At 48.7% G+C, this 14,623-nt stretch overlaps 1 protein-coding gene across 1 annotated transcript in view; it reads right to left on the bottom strand.

Moving 5' to 3' along the window:
- Window positions 1-4,471, bottom strand: part of LOC127912601 (sarcoplasmic reticulum histidine-rich calcium-binding protein-like) — a 6,555-nt gene extending 2,084 nt beyond the window's left edge. The window contains exons 1-3 of the mRNA XM_052482618.1: window positions 4,455-4,471; window positions 4,117-4,360; window positions 3,466-4,067 (exon numbers count right to left, since the gene is read on the bottom strand). Of these exons, the coding sequence (XP_052338578.1) occupies window positions 3,466-4,067; window positions 4,117-4,360; window positions 4,455-4,471 (863 nt within the window). The remainder of the gene's footprint in view (window positions 1-3,465; window positions 4,068-4,116; window positions 4,361-4,454) is intronic.
- Window positions 4,472-14,623: the final 10,152 nt, after the last annotated feature.

Here is a 14,623-nt window from a genome sequence, read left to right as displayed (position 1 = left end):
CAGACTAGAGAAGGGAGAAGGAGAGGAACGTTAGCTATAGAGACCGGTACCCAGACTAGAGAAGGTCGAAGGAGAGGAACGTTAGCTAAGGAGACCGGTACCCAGACTAGAGAAGGTCGAAGGAGAGGAACGTTAGCTAAGGAGACCGGTACCCAGACTAGAGGAGAAGGTCGAAGGAGAGGAACGTTAGCTAAGGAGACCGGTACCCAGACTAGAGAAGGTTGAAGGAGAGGAACGTTAGCTAAGGAGACCGGTACCCAGACTAGAGGAGAAGGTCGAAGGAGAGGAACATTAGCTATAGAGACCGGTACCCAGACTAGAGAAGGCTGAAGGAGAGGGACGTTAGCTATAGAGACCGGTACCCAGACTAGAGAAGAGTGAAGGAGAGGAACGTTAGCTAAAGAGACCGGTACCCAGACTAGAGAAGGCTGAAGGAGAGGGACGTTAGCTATAGAGACCGGTACCCAGACTAGAGAAGAGCGAAGGAGAGGAACGTTAGCTAGAGAGACAGGTACCCAGACTAGAGAAGGTCGAAGGAGAGGAACGTTAGCTATAGAGACCGGTACCCAGACTAGAGAAGGTCGAAGGAGAGGAACGTTAGCTAAGGAGACCGGTACCCAGACTAGAGGAGAAGGTCGAAGGAGAGGAACGTTAGCTAAGGAGACCGGTACCCAGACTAGAGAAGGTTGAAGGAGAGGAACGTTAGCTAAGGAGACCGGTACCCAGACTAGAGGAGAAGGTCGAAGGAGAGGAACATTAGCTATAGAGACCGGTACCCAGACTAGAGAAGGCTGAAGGAGAGGGACGTTAGCTATAGAGACCGGTACCCAGACTAGAGAAGGTCGAAGGAGAGGAACGTTAGCTAAGGAGACCGGTACCCAGACTAGAGGAGAAGGTCGAAGGAGAGGAACGTTAGCTAAGGAGACCGGTACCCAGACTAGAGAAGGGAGAAGGAGAGGAACGTTAGCTAAGGAGACCGGTACCCAGACTAGAGAAGGTCGAAGGAGAGGAACGTTAGCTATAGAGACCGGTACCCAGACTAGAGAAGGTCGAAGGAGAGGAACGTTAGCTAAGGAGACCGGTACCCAGACTAGAGGAGAAGGTCGAAGGAGAGGAACGTTAGCTAAGGAGACCGGTACCCAGACTAGAGGAGAAGGTCGAAGGAGAGGAACATTAGCTATAGAGACCGGTACCCAGACTAGAGAAGGTCGAAGGAGAAGAACGTTAGCTAAGGAGACCGGTACCCAGACTAGAGGAGAAGGTCGAAGGAGAGGAACGTTAGCTAAGGAGACCGGTACCCAGACTAGAGAAGGTCGAAGGAGAGGAACGTTAGCTAAGGAGACCGGTACCCAGACTAGAGAAGGTCGAAGGAGAGGAACGTTAGCTATAGAGACCGGTACCCAGACTAGAGAAAGTCGAAGGAGAGGAACGTTAGCTAAGGAGACCGGTACCCAGACTAGAGGAGAAGGTCGAAGGAGAGGAACGTTAGCTAAGGAGACCGGTACCCAGACTAGAGAAGGTCGAAGGAGAGGAACGTTAGCTAAGGAGACCGGTACCCAGACTAGAGGAGAAGGTCGAAGGAGAGGAACATTAGCTATAGAGACCGGTACCCAGACTAGAGAAGGCTGAAGGAGAGGGACGTTAGCTATAGAGACCGGTACCCAGACTAGAGAAGAGCGAAGGAGAGGAACGTTAGCTAAAGAGACCGGTACCCAGACTAGAGAAGAGCGAAGGAGAGGAACGTTAGCTAGAGAGACAGGTACCCAGACGAGAGAAGGTTGAAGGAGAGGAACGTTAGCTATAGAGACCGGTACCCCTGACTAGACTGAAGACTGGACGGCCAGGCATTCATGCAGTCGAGTTCTGAGGTAATACGAACTCTTAACAACGTGATGAAACTTTGTTGCCGAAACAAGAAACTAGCAAACAAGTCTTCGGGTTGCCTAGGCAGTGCTCCCTCACAATGCAGTAGCAGACATAGAAATAGAATGAATAGAACAGGCGTGGAACCTCTAACCCTGGCAATGTGACTGGTAAACTCATGGGTTCACTCGCAATGGCTGCCTGGTATTTGTATTTATTTGTTTGCTCCTATGGGTACACTTCCTGCTTTGCTCCTATGGGTACACTTCCTGCTTTGCTCCTATGGGTACACTTCCTGCTTTGCTCCTATGGGTACACTTCCTGCTTTGCTCCTATGGGTACACTTCCTGCTTTGCTCCTATGGGTACACTTCCTGCTTTGCTCCTATGGGTACACTTCCTGCTTTGCTCCTATGGGTACACTTCCTGCTTTGCTCCTATGGGTACACTTCCTGATTTGCTCCTATGGGTACACTTCCTGCTTTGCTCCTATGGGTACACTTCCTGCTTTGCTCCTATGGGTACACTTCCTGCTTTGCTCCTATGGGTACACTTCCTGCTTTGCTCCTATGGGTACACTTCCTGCTTTGCTACTATGGGTACACTTCCTGCTTTGCTCCTATGGGTACACTTCCTGCTTTGCTCCTATGGGTACACTTCCTGCTTTGCTCCTATGGGTACACTTCCTGCTTTGCTCCTATGGGTACACTTCCTGATTTGCTCCTATGGGTACACTTCCTGCTTTGCTCCTATGGGTACACTTCCTGCTTTGCTCCTATGGGTACACTTCCTGCTTTGCTCCTATGGGTACACTTCCTGCTTTGCTCCTATGGGTACACTTCCTGCTTTGCTCCTATGGGTACACTTCCTGCTTTGCTCCTATGGGTACACTTCCTGCTTTGCTCCTATGGGTACACTTCCTGCTTTGCTCCTATGGGTACACTTCCTGCTTTGCTCCTATGGGTACACTTCCTGCTTTGCTACTATGGGTACACTTCCTGCTTTGCTCCTATGGGTACACTTCCTGCTTTGCTCCTATGGGTACACTTCCTGCTTTGCTCCTATGGGTACACTTCCTGCTTTGCTCCTATGGGTACACTTCCTGCTTTGCTCCTATGGGTACACTTCCTGCTTTGCTACTATGGGTACACTTCCTGATTTGCTCCTATGGGTACACTTCCTGCTTTGCTCCTATGGGTACACTTCCTACATCATTGAGTTGAATGGGGACAACAGTCCACCCATTATGACATCATTGAGTTGAATGGGTTTGCCAGTCCACCCATTATGACATCATTGAGTTGAATGGGTTTGCCAGTCCACCCATTATGACATCATTGAGTTGAATGGGGACAACAGTCCACCCATTATGACATCATTGAGTTGAATGGGGACACCAGTCCACCCATTATGACATCAACACTACTACTAATACTAGCTATCGACACTACTACTAGCTACTACAATCAATAGTACTATTTCTACAGTAGTACCATCAACACTACTACTACTTCAGTAAAAACAAGTTTTCCGTCTATTATATATGGTTGAGAATCCTAAAATACACCTCCCCCTGGATCAGTTGATGTAGCAGGCAGCCCACCTTTCTCTTCCCTGGTCCTCCTCTGGGGAACCTCTTCTCCTCCCCTGGTCCTCCTCTGGGGAACCTCTCCTCCCCCCCTGGTCCTCCTCTGGGGAACCTCTCCTCCTCCCCTGGTCCTCCTCTGGGGAACCTCTCCTCCTCCCCTGGTCCTCCTCCTCTGGGGAACCTCTTCTCCTCCCCTGGTCCTCCTCCTCTGGGGAACCTCTGCTCCTCCCCTGGTCCTCCTCTGGGGAACCTCTCCTCCTCCCCTGGTCCTCCTCCTCTGGGGAACCTCTGCTCCTCCCCTGGTCCTCCTCCTCTGGGGAACCTCTTCTCCTCCCCTGGTCCTCCTCCTCTGGGGAACCTCTGCTCCTCCCCTGGTCCTCCTCTGGGGAACCTCTCCTCCTCCCCTGGTCCTCCTCTGGGGAACCTCTCCTCCTCCCCTGGTCCTCCTCTGGGGAACCTCTCCTCCCCCCCTGGTCCTCCTCTGGGGAACCTCTCCTCCTCCCCTGGTCCTCCTCTGGGGAACCTCTCCTCCTCCCCTGGTCCTCCTCTGGGGAACCTCTCCTCCTCCCCTGGTCCTCCTCTGGGGAATCTCTCCTCTCTCTGCAGCCTGGGCAGGGCTACCTCTGGCTGGAGTAGGACCAGGGATCGAGGGGGACCTTTACCCACACGACCCGGACCGCACCCCTCCCCTCTCCCCCCACGCCTCTGACGGAACCCCGGCCGGTTGTCTTGGAGACGGCCCGGGGTCGCGAACTCCCGGACGCACGCCAGTCGGTCGACTTGGTCCCCGTGGCCGGAGGCAGCTCTGAAGTCATATCCTGTCCCCAGCTCGGCCTCTTCCTGTTCGTATCCGCGATAGTCCATGTAGCGGTGGTCGGAGGAGCTGTTGCAGTCTCCCCGACCCACCCTTCTGTTAGAGGGAAGAGATGGAGAGACAGAGAGAGGGGGGGTTAAAGTATAGAAGAGACGACAGTAGGAACTCAGAGAGATAGAAAAGAACTTACCTTCTGTCATAGTTCATACTGGTCCACTGACTGTCTGTTCGCTCTCCTCCTCCTCTCCTACAGTCGCAGCATTTCCACACTCTGAAACGCACAAAAGTCATACAGTACATTTAGTATGAAAACTGACAGATAGCTAGCAACAGTTTTACACAGTGACCTACCCACTGGGCCTAGCCCTAGGCATTTTGATAGGCCAGCTACAGTACAGACAGTGAATGAGACCAATAGCTAAATTAAATCTAATTTTATTGGTAGCGTACACAGATTTGCAGATGTTATGGCAGGTGCAGCGAAACGCTTGTGTTTCTATCTCCATCAGTACAGTAATATCTAATGCTTGTGTTTCTAGCTCCATCAGTACAGTAATATCTAATGCTTGTGTTTCTAGCTCCATCAGTACAGTAATATATAATGCTTGTGTTTCTAGCTCCATCAGTACAGTAATATCTAATGCTTGTGTTTCTAGCTCCATCAGTACAGTAATATATAATGCTTGTGTTTCTAGCTCCATCAGTACAGTAATATCTAATGCTTGTGTTTCTAGCTCCATCAGTACAGTAATATATAATGCTTGTGTTTCTAGCTCCATCAGTACAGTAATATCTAATGCTTGTGTTTCTAGCTCCATCAGTACAGTAATATATAATGCTTGTGTTTCTAGCTCCATCAGTACAGTAATATCTAACGCTTGTGTTTCTAGCTCCATCAGTACAGTAATACCCGTAAATGCCTGTGGACACTGCCACATAGTCTCATGTCTGAGCTGCTAAATTGCGACTCCACTTTGTCTCTATACTGATATTTCGCTTGTTTGATTGCCTTGCGGTGGAAATAAATACACTGTTTATATTCGGCCATAATCCCAAATCATCTTTCCATGTTTAAATGCGGTGGTTTCAGTTTTGCGCGAATGCCGCCAGCTATCCACGGTTAGGGACTGTAGAAAGCAGCCTCCAGCTATAGGTTACAGCAGGCCTAGAGTCAGAGAGAGACCACCCGTCCGTTGTGGGACCTCAATTACTAAAAGACTGTTGAATAGAGTATGATACTAAATATTGGCCTCTTGGACAGCAAGTGCCCGCTATCAGCACACAAACAGACAGTCGTTCAACACGGTCCAGAGAGACACTTAGCGAGGTTCCGGTTGGTTGTCTACCTGCCGGAACCACGTGACACGGGCCGGTTGATGTAGTGTAATGCGCTGTTATAACAGACTACTGCTGTTCATGCTGTTTCTGGTGTATGCGATGCACACTGCTCCTCGAGTGGTATAGATAAGTAATAAACTGTCACTACAGTATAATATTGGGCAGGTTGATATCGAGATGATCTACAGTACAGGACTGGGCAGGCAGACCTTTCTGTTCCCTGCAGAGACCTTGAATGTCTCTCTCTCTCTCTCCATTTTGGCCCACGGTGGTGTGAGAAACAAGACATAACAAAGATATACAGTACAGATCGTAGTCTGCTATTTATGTTGTACCACTATCGTAATATTTTCCAGTTCTATTTGAGTTGTCTGCTACTATCTCTAGAGACCCACCGGTACCGAGGAATAACATTTCTAGATGTCCGACACAAGAAACCACAACTGTCTGAACGATGTACTACTGATACACATAATCATATTGAACTGTAGCTAAATAGCTTGGATTGCATTCAAACATAATAGAGAAAGTAAACGTTGATAGAACGAGTATTATTCAGTCCCGGTCTATTAGCTAATGTAAACACGACAAGCTCTCGGACCAGCCTTTGTTAACAGTTGAAAAGAATAATCGACAAATAGACATTTATTAAATTTTTAACTCGACATTATTATTGTGCAAATTATAAATATCTTACCTTCCTCGAGTTCAAGTAAAATGTTTTTGGTGTAATGATATTGATCTAGCTAGCTACATCTGCAGGTTTGTACTGCGAGAATAGCGTTAGCTAGCTAGTTCGGTTCCAAAAAATACAAATGGCTTCCCTCAATGCACAAAGGCGGATGTTGATAGTTGATTAGACTATCCGATTGGTGTACACAGCGCCGACGTAACTTTCCCCGTGAATATGATTGGACGGCTGGGAATTAAGGTAATTTAGAACTACTGTCATCGAATAGCAGGACAGGACAGAATATCTATATTAATATGATGATACAAATTAAAAATAACAATTATTTTTCATAATTATGATAAATCTGGATTAAAAACTTTTTGCCTGTTTGACTGTGCAATTCTTCATGCTACTATTGCAAGTACTAGAACATATTACATTGTACTTTGTATTACAATACAATATATTACATACATATTACACAATGTATTGCAATATATTGAATTACATTCAAACTCACACATCAGTAGGGCTGTGTTCCCCTACTGGCTGCCGAATTTGGCCTGCTGTGATTTTAGTTTTTCTGAGCATCATTTTTAGGGGGGACGACATATTGTACAGTAGTGTAAAAACACCAGCCAATCAGCTCCAAGTTATTTTTATTGTGTAAATCTGTTCCACAGTATTCCCATGCATTATAGAGAGATATATGTGATCATATATAAATGTAAGCAAGGTTTGAAATGATGTTTTAGTCAAATATATCTGTGTGGGCTTTAGGTCAAATTGCAGTCTACAAATGATTTGTTATTATGTTCTGGGCCCCTGACCATCCCTGAAGGGCCCCTGAAGTAGGGTCTCCTTTAACTGGTTAGAAAATACTGTTGCACACCACAACTGTCAGGCGTGTGCGTACTTGTGGAGAAGTCAGGTGCAGGAGAGCTGAGAATTGTGAACAGGCGCAGACTTTATTTCGTCAGGAGAGATAAACAGACAGACGCAGCTGCGTCAAAAACCTCCAGCCAACAACATCTGCTAACCATGTGACCAATAACATCTGCTAACCATGTGTATGTGACCATTAACATCTGCTAACCATGTGACCAATAACATCTGCTAACCATGTGTATGTGACCAATAACATCTGTTAACCATGTGTATGTGACCATTAACATCTGCTAACCATGTGACCAATAACATCTGCTAACCATGTGTATGTGACCAATAACATCTGCTAACCATGTGTATGTGACCAATAACATCTGCTAACCATGTGTATGTGACCAAAAACATCTGCTAACCATGTGTATGTGACCAATAACATCTGCTAACCATGTGTATGTGACCAAAAACATCTGCTAACCATGTGTATGTGACCAATAACATCTGCTAACCATGTGTATGTGACCAATAACATCTGCTAACCATGTGTATGTGACCAAAAACATCTGCTAACCATGTGTATGTGACCAATAACATCTGCTAACCATGTGTATGTGACCAATAACATCTGCTAACCATGTGTATGTGACCAAAAACATCTGCTAACCATGTGTATGTGACCAATAACATCTGCTAACCATGTGTATGTGACCAATAACATCTGCTAACCATGTGTATGTGACCAATAACATCTGCTAACCACAGTCTTACATGATCACACAAGTCTGCAGAGTTGGATCTAGGGCCCAAAGAAGCAGATACAGTTATACTTCTTTATAAAATAGGGCTGAGGGGACACAACTAAGAGGTGAACATAACGAACAGGACTAACACTCTCTCATATGTCGTTGCAAGCGGACGCATACAACGCACACGCACACACACACACACACACACGCACACACACACACACACACGCACGCACACACACTCGGTTCATAACGTAAGACCCCCCTCTGATTCCCAAGACGACTGTGTCATGTTAAACCTAAAAGGTGTATTGTTCTACAATGTGTACATACGTTCTCCATTCCTCTGTTTGGGATGAACCCCACCCTGTACGTTCTCCATTCCTCTGTTTGGGATGAACCCCACCCTGTACGTTCTCCATTCCTCTGTTTGGGATGAACCCCACCCTGTACGTTCTCCAATCCTCTGTTTGGGATGAACCCCACCCTGTACGTTCTCCATTCCTCTGTTTGGGATGAACCCCACCCTGTACGTTCTCCATTCCTCTGTTTGGGATGAACCCCACCCTGTACGTTCTCCATTCCTCTGTTTGGGATGAACCCCACCCTGTACGTTCTCCATTCCTCTGTTTGGGATGAACCCCACCCTGTACGTTCTCCATTCCTCTGTTTGGGATGAACCCCACCCTGTACGTTCTCCATTCCTCTGTTTGGGATGAACCCCACCCTGTACGTTCTCCAATCCTCTGTTTGGGATGAACCTCACCCTGTACGTTCTCCATTCCTCTGTTTGGGATGAACCCCACCCTGTACGTTCTCCATTCCTCTGTTTGGGATGAACCCCACCCTGTACGTTCTCCATTCCTCTGTTTGGGATGAACCCCACCCTGTACGTTCTCCATTCCTCTGTTTGGGATGAACCCCACCCTCTCCATTACGTTCCCCCATTCCTCTGTTTGGGATGAACCTCACCCTGTACGTTCTCCATTCCTCTGTTTGGGATGAACCCCACCCTGTACGTTCTCCATTCCTCTGTTTGGGATGAACCCCACCCTGTACGTTCTCCATTCCTCTGTTTGGGATGAACCCCACCCTGTACGTTCTCCATTCCTCTGTTTGGGATGAACCCCACCCTGTACGTTCTCCATTCCTCTGTTTGGGATGAACCCCACCCTGTACGTTCTCCATTCCTCTGTTTGGGATGAACCCCACCCTGTACGTTCTCCATTCCTCTGTTTGGGATGAACCCCACCCTGTACGTTCTCCATTCCTCTGTTTGGGATGAACCCCACCCTGTACGTTCTCCATTCCTCTGTTTGGGATGAACCCCACCCTGTACGTTCTCCATTCCTCTGTTTGGGATGAACCCCACCTTGTACATTCTCCATTCCTCTGTTTGGGATGAACCCCACCCTGTACGTTCTCCATTCCTCTGTTTGGGATGAACCCCACCTTGTACATTCTCCATTCCTCTGTTTGGGATGAACCCCACCCTGTACGTTCTCCATTCCTCTGTTTGGGATGAACCTCACCCTGTACATTCCCCAATCCTCCTCCTCTAGGCCCCATTCATCCTCACAGTTTCATATCAAACCCACCCTGTCCACATTAACACCTACACCCTTCTAGGCATTACCTAGCCCCTATAGGCATTGTGTCGTCATGTTGTGTTGCCAGCATGTTTTTGTCATGTTGTGTTGCTACCATGTTGTTGTCATGTTGTGTTGCTACCATGTTTTTGTCATGTTGTGTTGCTACCATGTTGTTGTCATGTTGTGTTGCTATCATGTTTTTGTCATGTTGTGTTGCTACTAAAACTACTACTTCCGGGTTGGAGCGAGTGGTCGCATCCTCACTTCGGTCCGCAGGTAGTATAACTTTTCATTACATTTCATTACATTTCATTACATCTCATTATAGTACAACGGTTTGATTAGTCTAATCTTAGCAATTTCTTCTTAGCTAGCTACATAGCCGTCTTTGTATCAAAGATAATTGCGTAATTATCGTATTTCGTCGTCCTAACGTAGTCTACACTGCTATCTGCCCAGCAGCTAGCCAGCTAGCAAACGTCCACCGTCTACCGAATAGCAGCACTGTAGAAACTATTACACTCAACTGAAGGACTTGATTAGTGTAGTGTTAGCTAGCTACATAGTTGTCTTTGCTGTCTTCGTATCCAAGATAATTGTGTAGTTTAGAGTGTGTAGTCTTAGAGCGATTATCTCAATTTACCGAGGTTAGCTAGCCAGCTATTTGTCGTCCCTTAACGTAGGAGACACTGCTAGCTAGCCAACAGCTAGCCAACGTCTACCGAATAGAACTTCCGCACTCAACAACCCGGTCGCATTCCGCTTCGCTCCACAGGTAGTATCACATTTTCATTTAATTTCATTACAGCACAACGGTTTGATTTGTTTGATCGTAGCTAGCTACATAGCTAGCTACATAGCCAGATCTTTGTATCAAAGATAATTGTGTAGTCTAGAGCGATTTTCTAGGTTAGCTAGCCAGCTATTGTCCTTCTTTTAACGCAACGTAACGTAATCAACACTGCTAGCTAGCCAGCTGGCCCCCGAATAGCAGCACTGTAGAAACTATTACACTCAACGGAACGACTTGATTAGTGTAGTGTCAACAACGCAGCCACTGCCAGCTAGCCTACAAAGTCAACAACGCAGCCACTGCCAGCTAGCCTACTTCAGCAGTACTGTATCATTTTAATCATTTTAGTCAATAAGATTCTTGCTACGTAAGCTTAACTTTCTGAACATTCGAGACGTGTAGTCCACTTGTCATTCCAATCTCCTTGCATTAGCGTAGCCTCTTCTGTAGCCTGTCAACTATGTGTCTGTCTATCCCTGTTCTCTCCTCTCTGCACAGACCATACAAACGCTCCCACCGCGTGGCCGCGGCCACCTAATCTGGTGGTCCCAGCGCGCACGACCCACGTGGAGTTCCAGGTCTCCGGTAGCCTCTGGAACTGCCGATCTGCGGCCAACAAGGCAGAGTTCATCTCAGCCTATGCCTCCCTCCAGTCCCTCGACTTCTTGGCACTGACGGAAACATGGATCACCACAGATAACACTGCTACTCCTACTGCTCTCTCTTCGTCCGCCCACGTGTTCTCGCACACCCGAGAGCTTCTGGTCAGCGGGGTGGTGGCACCGGGATCCTCATCTCTCCCAAACGGTCATTCTCTCTTTCTCCCCTTACCCATCTGTCTATCGCCTCCTTTGAATTTCATGCTGTCACAGTTACCAGCCCTTTCAAGCTTAACGTCCTTATCATTTATCGTCCTCCAGGTCCCTCGGAGAGTTCATCAATGAGCTTGATGCCTTGATAAGCTCCTTTCCTGAGGACGGCTCACCTCTCACAGTTCTGGGCGACTTTAACCTCCCCACGTCTACCTTTGACTCATTCCTCTCTGCCTCCTTCTTTCCACTCCTCTCCTCTTTTGACCTCACCCTCTCACCTTCCCCCTACTCACAAGGCAGGCAATACGCTCGACCTCATCTTTACTAGATGCTGTTCTTCCACTAACCTCATTGCAACTCCCCTCCAAGTCTCCGACCACTACCTTGTATCCTTTTCCCTCTCGCTCTCATCCAACACTTCCCACACTGCCCCTACTCGGATGGTATCGCGCCGTCCCAACCTTCGCTCTCTCTCCCCGCTACTCTCTCCTCTTCCATCCTATCATCTCTTCCCTCTGCTCAAACCTTCTCCAACCTATCTCCTGATTCTGCCTCCTCAACCCTCCTCTCCTCCCTTTCTGCATCCTTTGACTCTCTATGTCCCCTATCCTCCAGGCCGGCTCGGTCCTCCCCTCCCCGCTCCGTGGCTCGACGACTCATTGCGAGCTCACAGAACAGGGCTCCGGGCAGCCGAGCGGAAATGGAGGAAAACTCGCCTCCCTGCGGACCTGGCATCCTTTCACTCCCTCCTCTCTACATTTTCCTCCTCTGCCTCTGCCGCTAAAGCCACTTTCTACCACTCTAAATTCCAAGCATCTGCCTCTAACCCTAGGAAGCTCTTTGCCACCTTCTCCTCCCTCCTGAATCCTCCCCCTCCTCCCTCTCTGCAGATGACTTCGTCAACCATTTTGAAAAGAAGGTCGACGACATCCGATCCTCGTTTGCCAAGTCAAACGACACCGCTGGTTCTGCTCACACTGCCCTACCCTGTGCTCTGACCTCTTTCTCCCCTCTCTCCAGATGAAATCTCGCGTCTTGTGACGGCCGGCCGCCCAACAACCTGCCCGCTTGACCCTATCCCCTCCTCTCTTCTCCAGACCATTTCCGGAGACCTTCTCCCTTACCTCACCTCGCTCATCAACTCATCCCTGACCGCTGGCTACGTCCCTTTCGTCTTCAAGAAAGCGAGAGTTGCACCCCTTCTGAAAAAACCTACACTCGATCCCTCCGATGTCAACAACTACAGACCAGTATCCCTTCTTTCTTTTCTCTCCAAAACTTTTGAACGTGCCGTCCTCGGCCAGCTCTCCCGCTATCTCTCTCAGAATGACCTTCTTGATCCACATCAGTCAGGTTTCAAGACTAGTCATTCAACTGAGACTGCTCTTCTCTGTATCACGGAGGCGCTCCGCACTGCTAAAGCTAACTCTCTCTCCTCTGCTCTCATCCTTCTAGACCTATCGGCTGCCTTCGATACTGTGAACCATCAGATCCTCCTCTCCACCCTCTCCGAGTTGGGCATCTCCGGCGCGGCCCACGCTTGGATTGCGTCCTACCTGACAGGTCGCTCCTACCAGGTGGCGTGGCGAGAATCTGTCTCCTCACCACGCGCTCTCACCACTGGTGTCCCCCAGGGCTCTGTTCTAGGCCCTCTCCTATTCTCGCTATACACCAAGTCACTTGGCTCTGTCATAACCTCACATGGTCTCTCCTATCATTGCTATGCAGACGACACACAATTAATCTTCTCCTTTCCCCCTTCTGATGACCATCTCTGCATGTCTGGCAGACATATCAGTGTGGATGACGGATCACCACCTCAAGCTGAACCTCGGCAAGACGGAGCTGCTCTTCCTCCCGGGGAAGGACTGCCCGTTCCATGATCTCGCCATCACGGTTGACAACTCCATTGTGTCCTCCTCCCAGAACGCTAAGAACCTTGACGTGATCCTGGACAACACCCTGTCGTTCTCAACTAACATCAAGGAGGTGGCCCGTTCCTGTAGGTTCATGCTCTACAACATCCGCAGAGTACGACCCTGCCTCACACAGGAAGCGGCGCAGGTCCTCATCCAGGCACTTGTCATCTCCCGTCTGGATTACTGCAACTCGCTGTTGGCTGGGCTCCCTGCCTGTGCCATTAAACCCCTACAACTCATCCAGAACGCCGCAGCCCGTCTGGTGTTCAACCTTCCCAAGTTCTCTCACGTCACCCCGCTCCTCCACTCTCTCCACTGGCTTCCAGTTGAAGCTCGCATCCGCTACAATACCATGGTGCTTGCCTACGGAGCTGTGAGGGGAACGGCACCTCAGTACCTCCAGGCTCTGATCAGGCCCTACACCCAAACAAGGGCACTGCGTTCATCCACCTCTGGCCTGCTCGCCTCCCTACCACTGAGGAAGTACAGTTCCCGCTCAGCCCAGTCAAAACTGTTCGCTGCTCTGGCCCCCAATGGTGGAACAAACTCCCTCACGACGCCAGGACAGCGGAGTCAATCACCACCTTCCGGAGACACCTGAAACCCCACCTCTTTAAGGAATATCTAGGATAGGATAAAGTAATCCTTCTCACCCCCCTTAAAAGATGCACTATTGTAAAGTGGCTGTTCCACTCGATGTCATAAGGTGAATGCACCAATTTGTAAGTCGCTCTGGATAAGAGCGTCTGCTAAATGAATGTAAAATGCTACCATGTTGTTGTCATGTGTTGCTACCATGTTGTCATGTTGTGTTGCTACCATGTTGTTGTCATGTTGTGTTTTTTTTACCCCATTTTGTGGTATCCAATTGATAGTTACAGTCTTGTCTCATCACTGCAACTCCCATACGGAATCGGGAGAGGCGAAGGTCGAGAGCCATGAGTCTTCTGAAACACAACCCAACCTAGTTGCACTGCTTCTTGACACAATACCCCGGAAGCCAGCCGCACCAATGTGTCAGAGGAAACACCATAACACCTGGCGACCGTGTCAGCGTGAACTGCGCCCGGCCCCGCCACAGGAGTCGCTAGAGCATGATGGGACAAGAACATCCCTGCCGGCCAAACCCTCTAACTCGGACGACACTGGGCCAATCGTGCGCCGCCCCATGGGTCTCCCGGTCGCAGCCGGCTGCGACAGAGCCTGGACTCGAACCAGGATCTCTGGTGGCACAGCTAGGGAGGCTCATGTAGTGTTGAGTTGTCTCTCTTGTCATGATGTGTGTTTTGTCCTATATTTTTCATCCCAACACCCGTCCCCGGGGGAGGCCTTTTGGTAGGCTGTCATTGTAAATAAGAATTTGTTCTTAACTGACTTGCCTAATTAAATTAAAAATATAAAGTCCAGTGCGCTATCGACTGAGCCCCAAAAGCTCAAGTGGCAGAGTCGTTATCGGTGCTTATAAACCCAGGGTACACTACTTTCGGTCCCACTTTGGCTTGCCACGCTCTAGCAGCATAGAAATAGAGAACTAGATCTATCTTTAGAAGTGTCTGCAGATCTGTTAAATTAACTTGAAAAGAAATGAAAATATAACGTCA

This window comes from Oncorhynchus keta, chromosome 27 (assembly GCF_023373465.1).
Source record: "Oncorhynchus keta strain PuntledgeMale-10-30-2019 chromosome 27, Oket_V2, whole genome shotgun sequence".
NCBI classification, from domain to species: domain Eukaryota; kingdom Metazoa; phylum Chordata; class Actinopteri; order Salmoniformes; family Salmonidae; genus Oncorhynchus; species Oncorhynchus keta.
The sequence above is the reverse complement of the archived record's forward strand: the minus strand, read 5'-3'. Positions and strand labels throughout refer to the sequence as shown.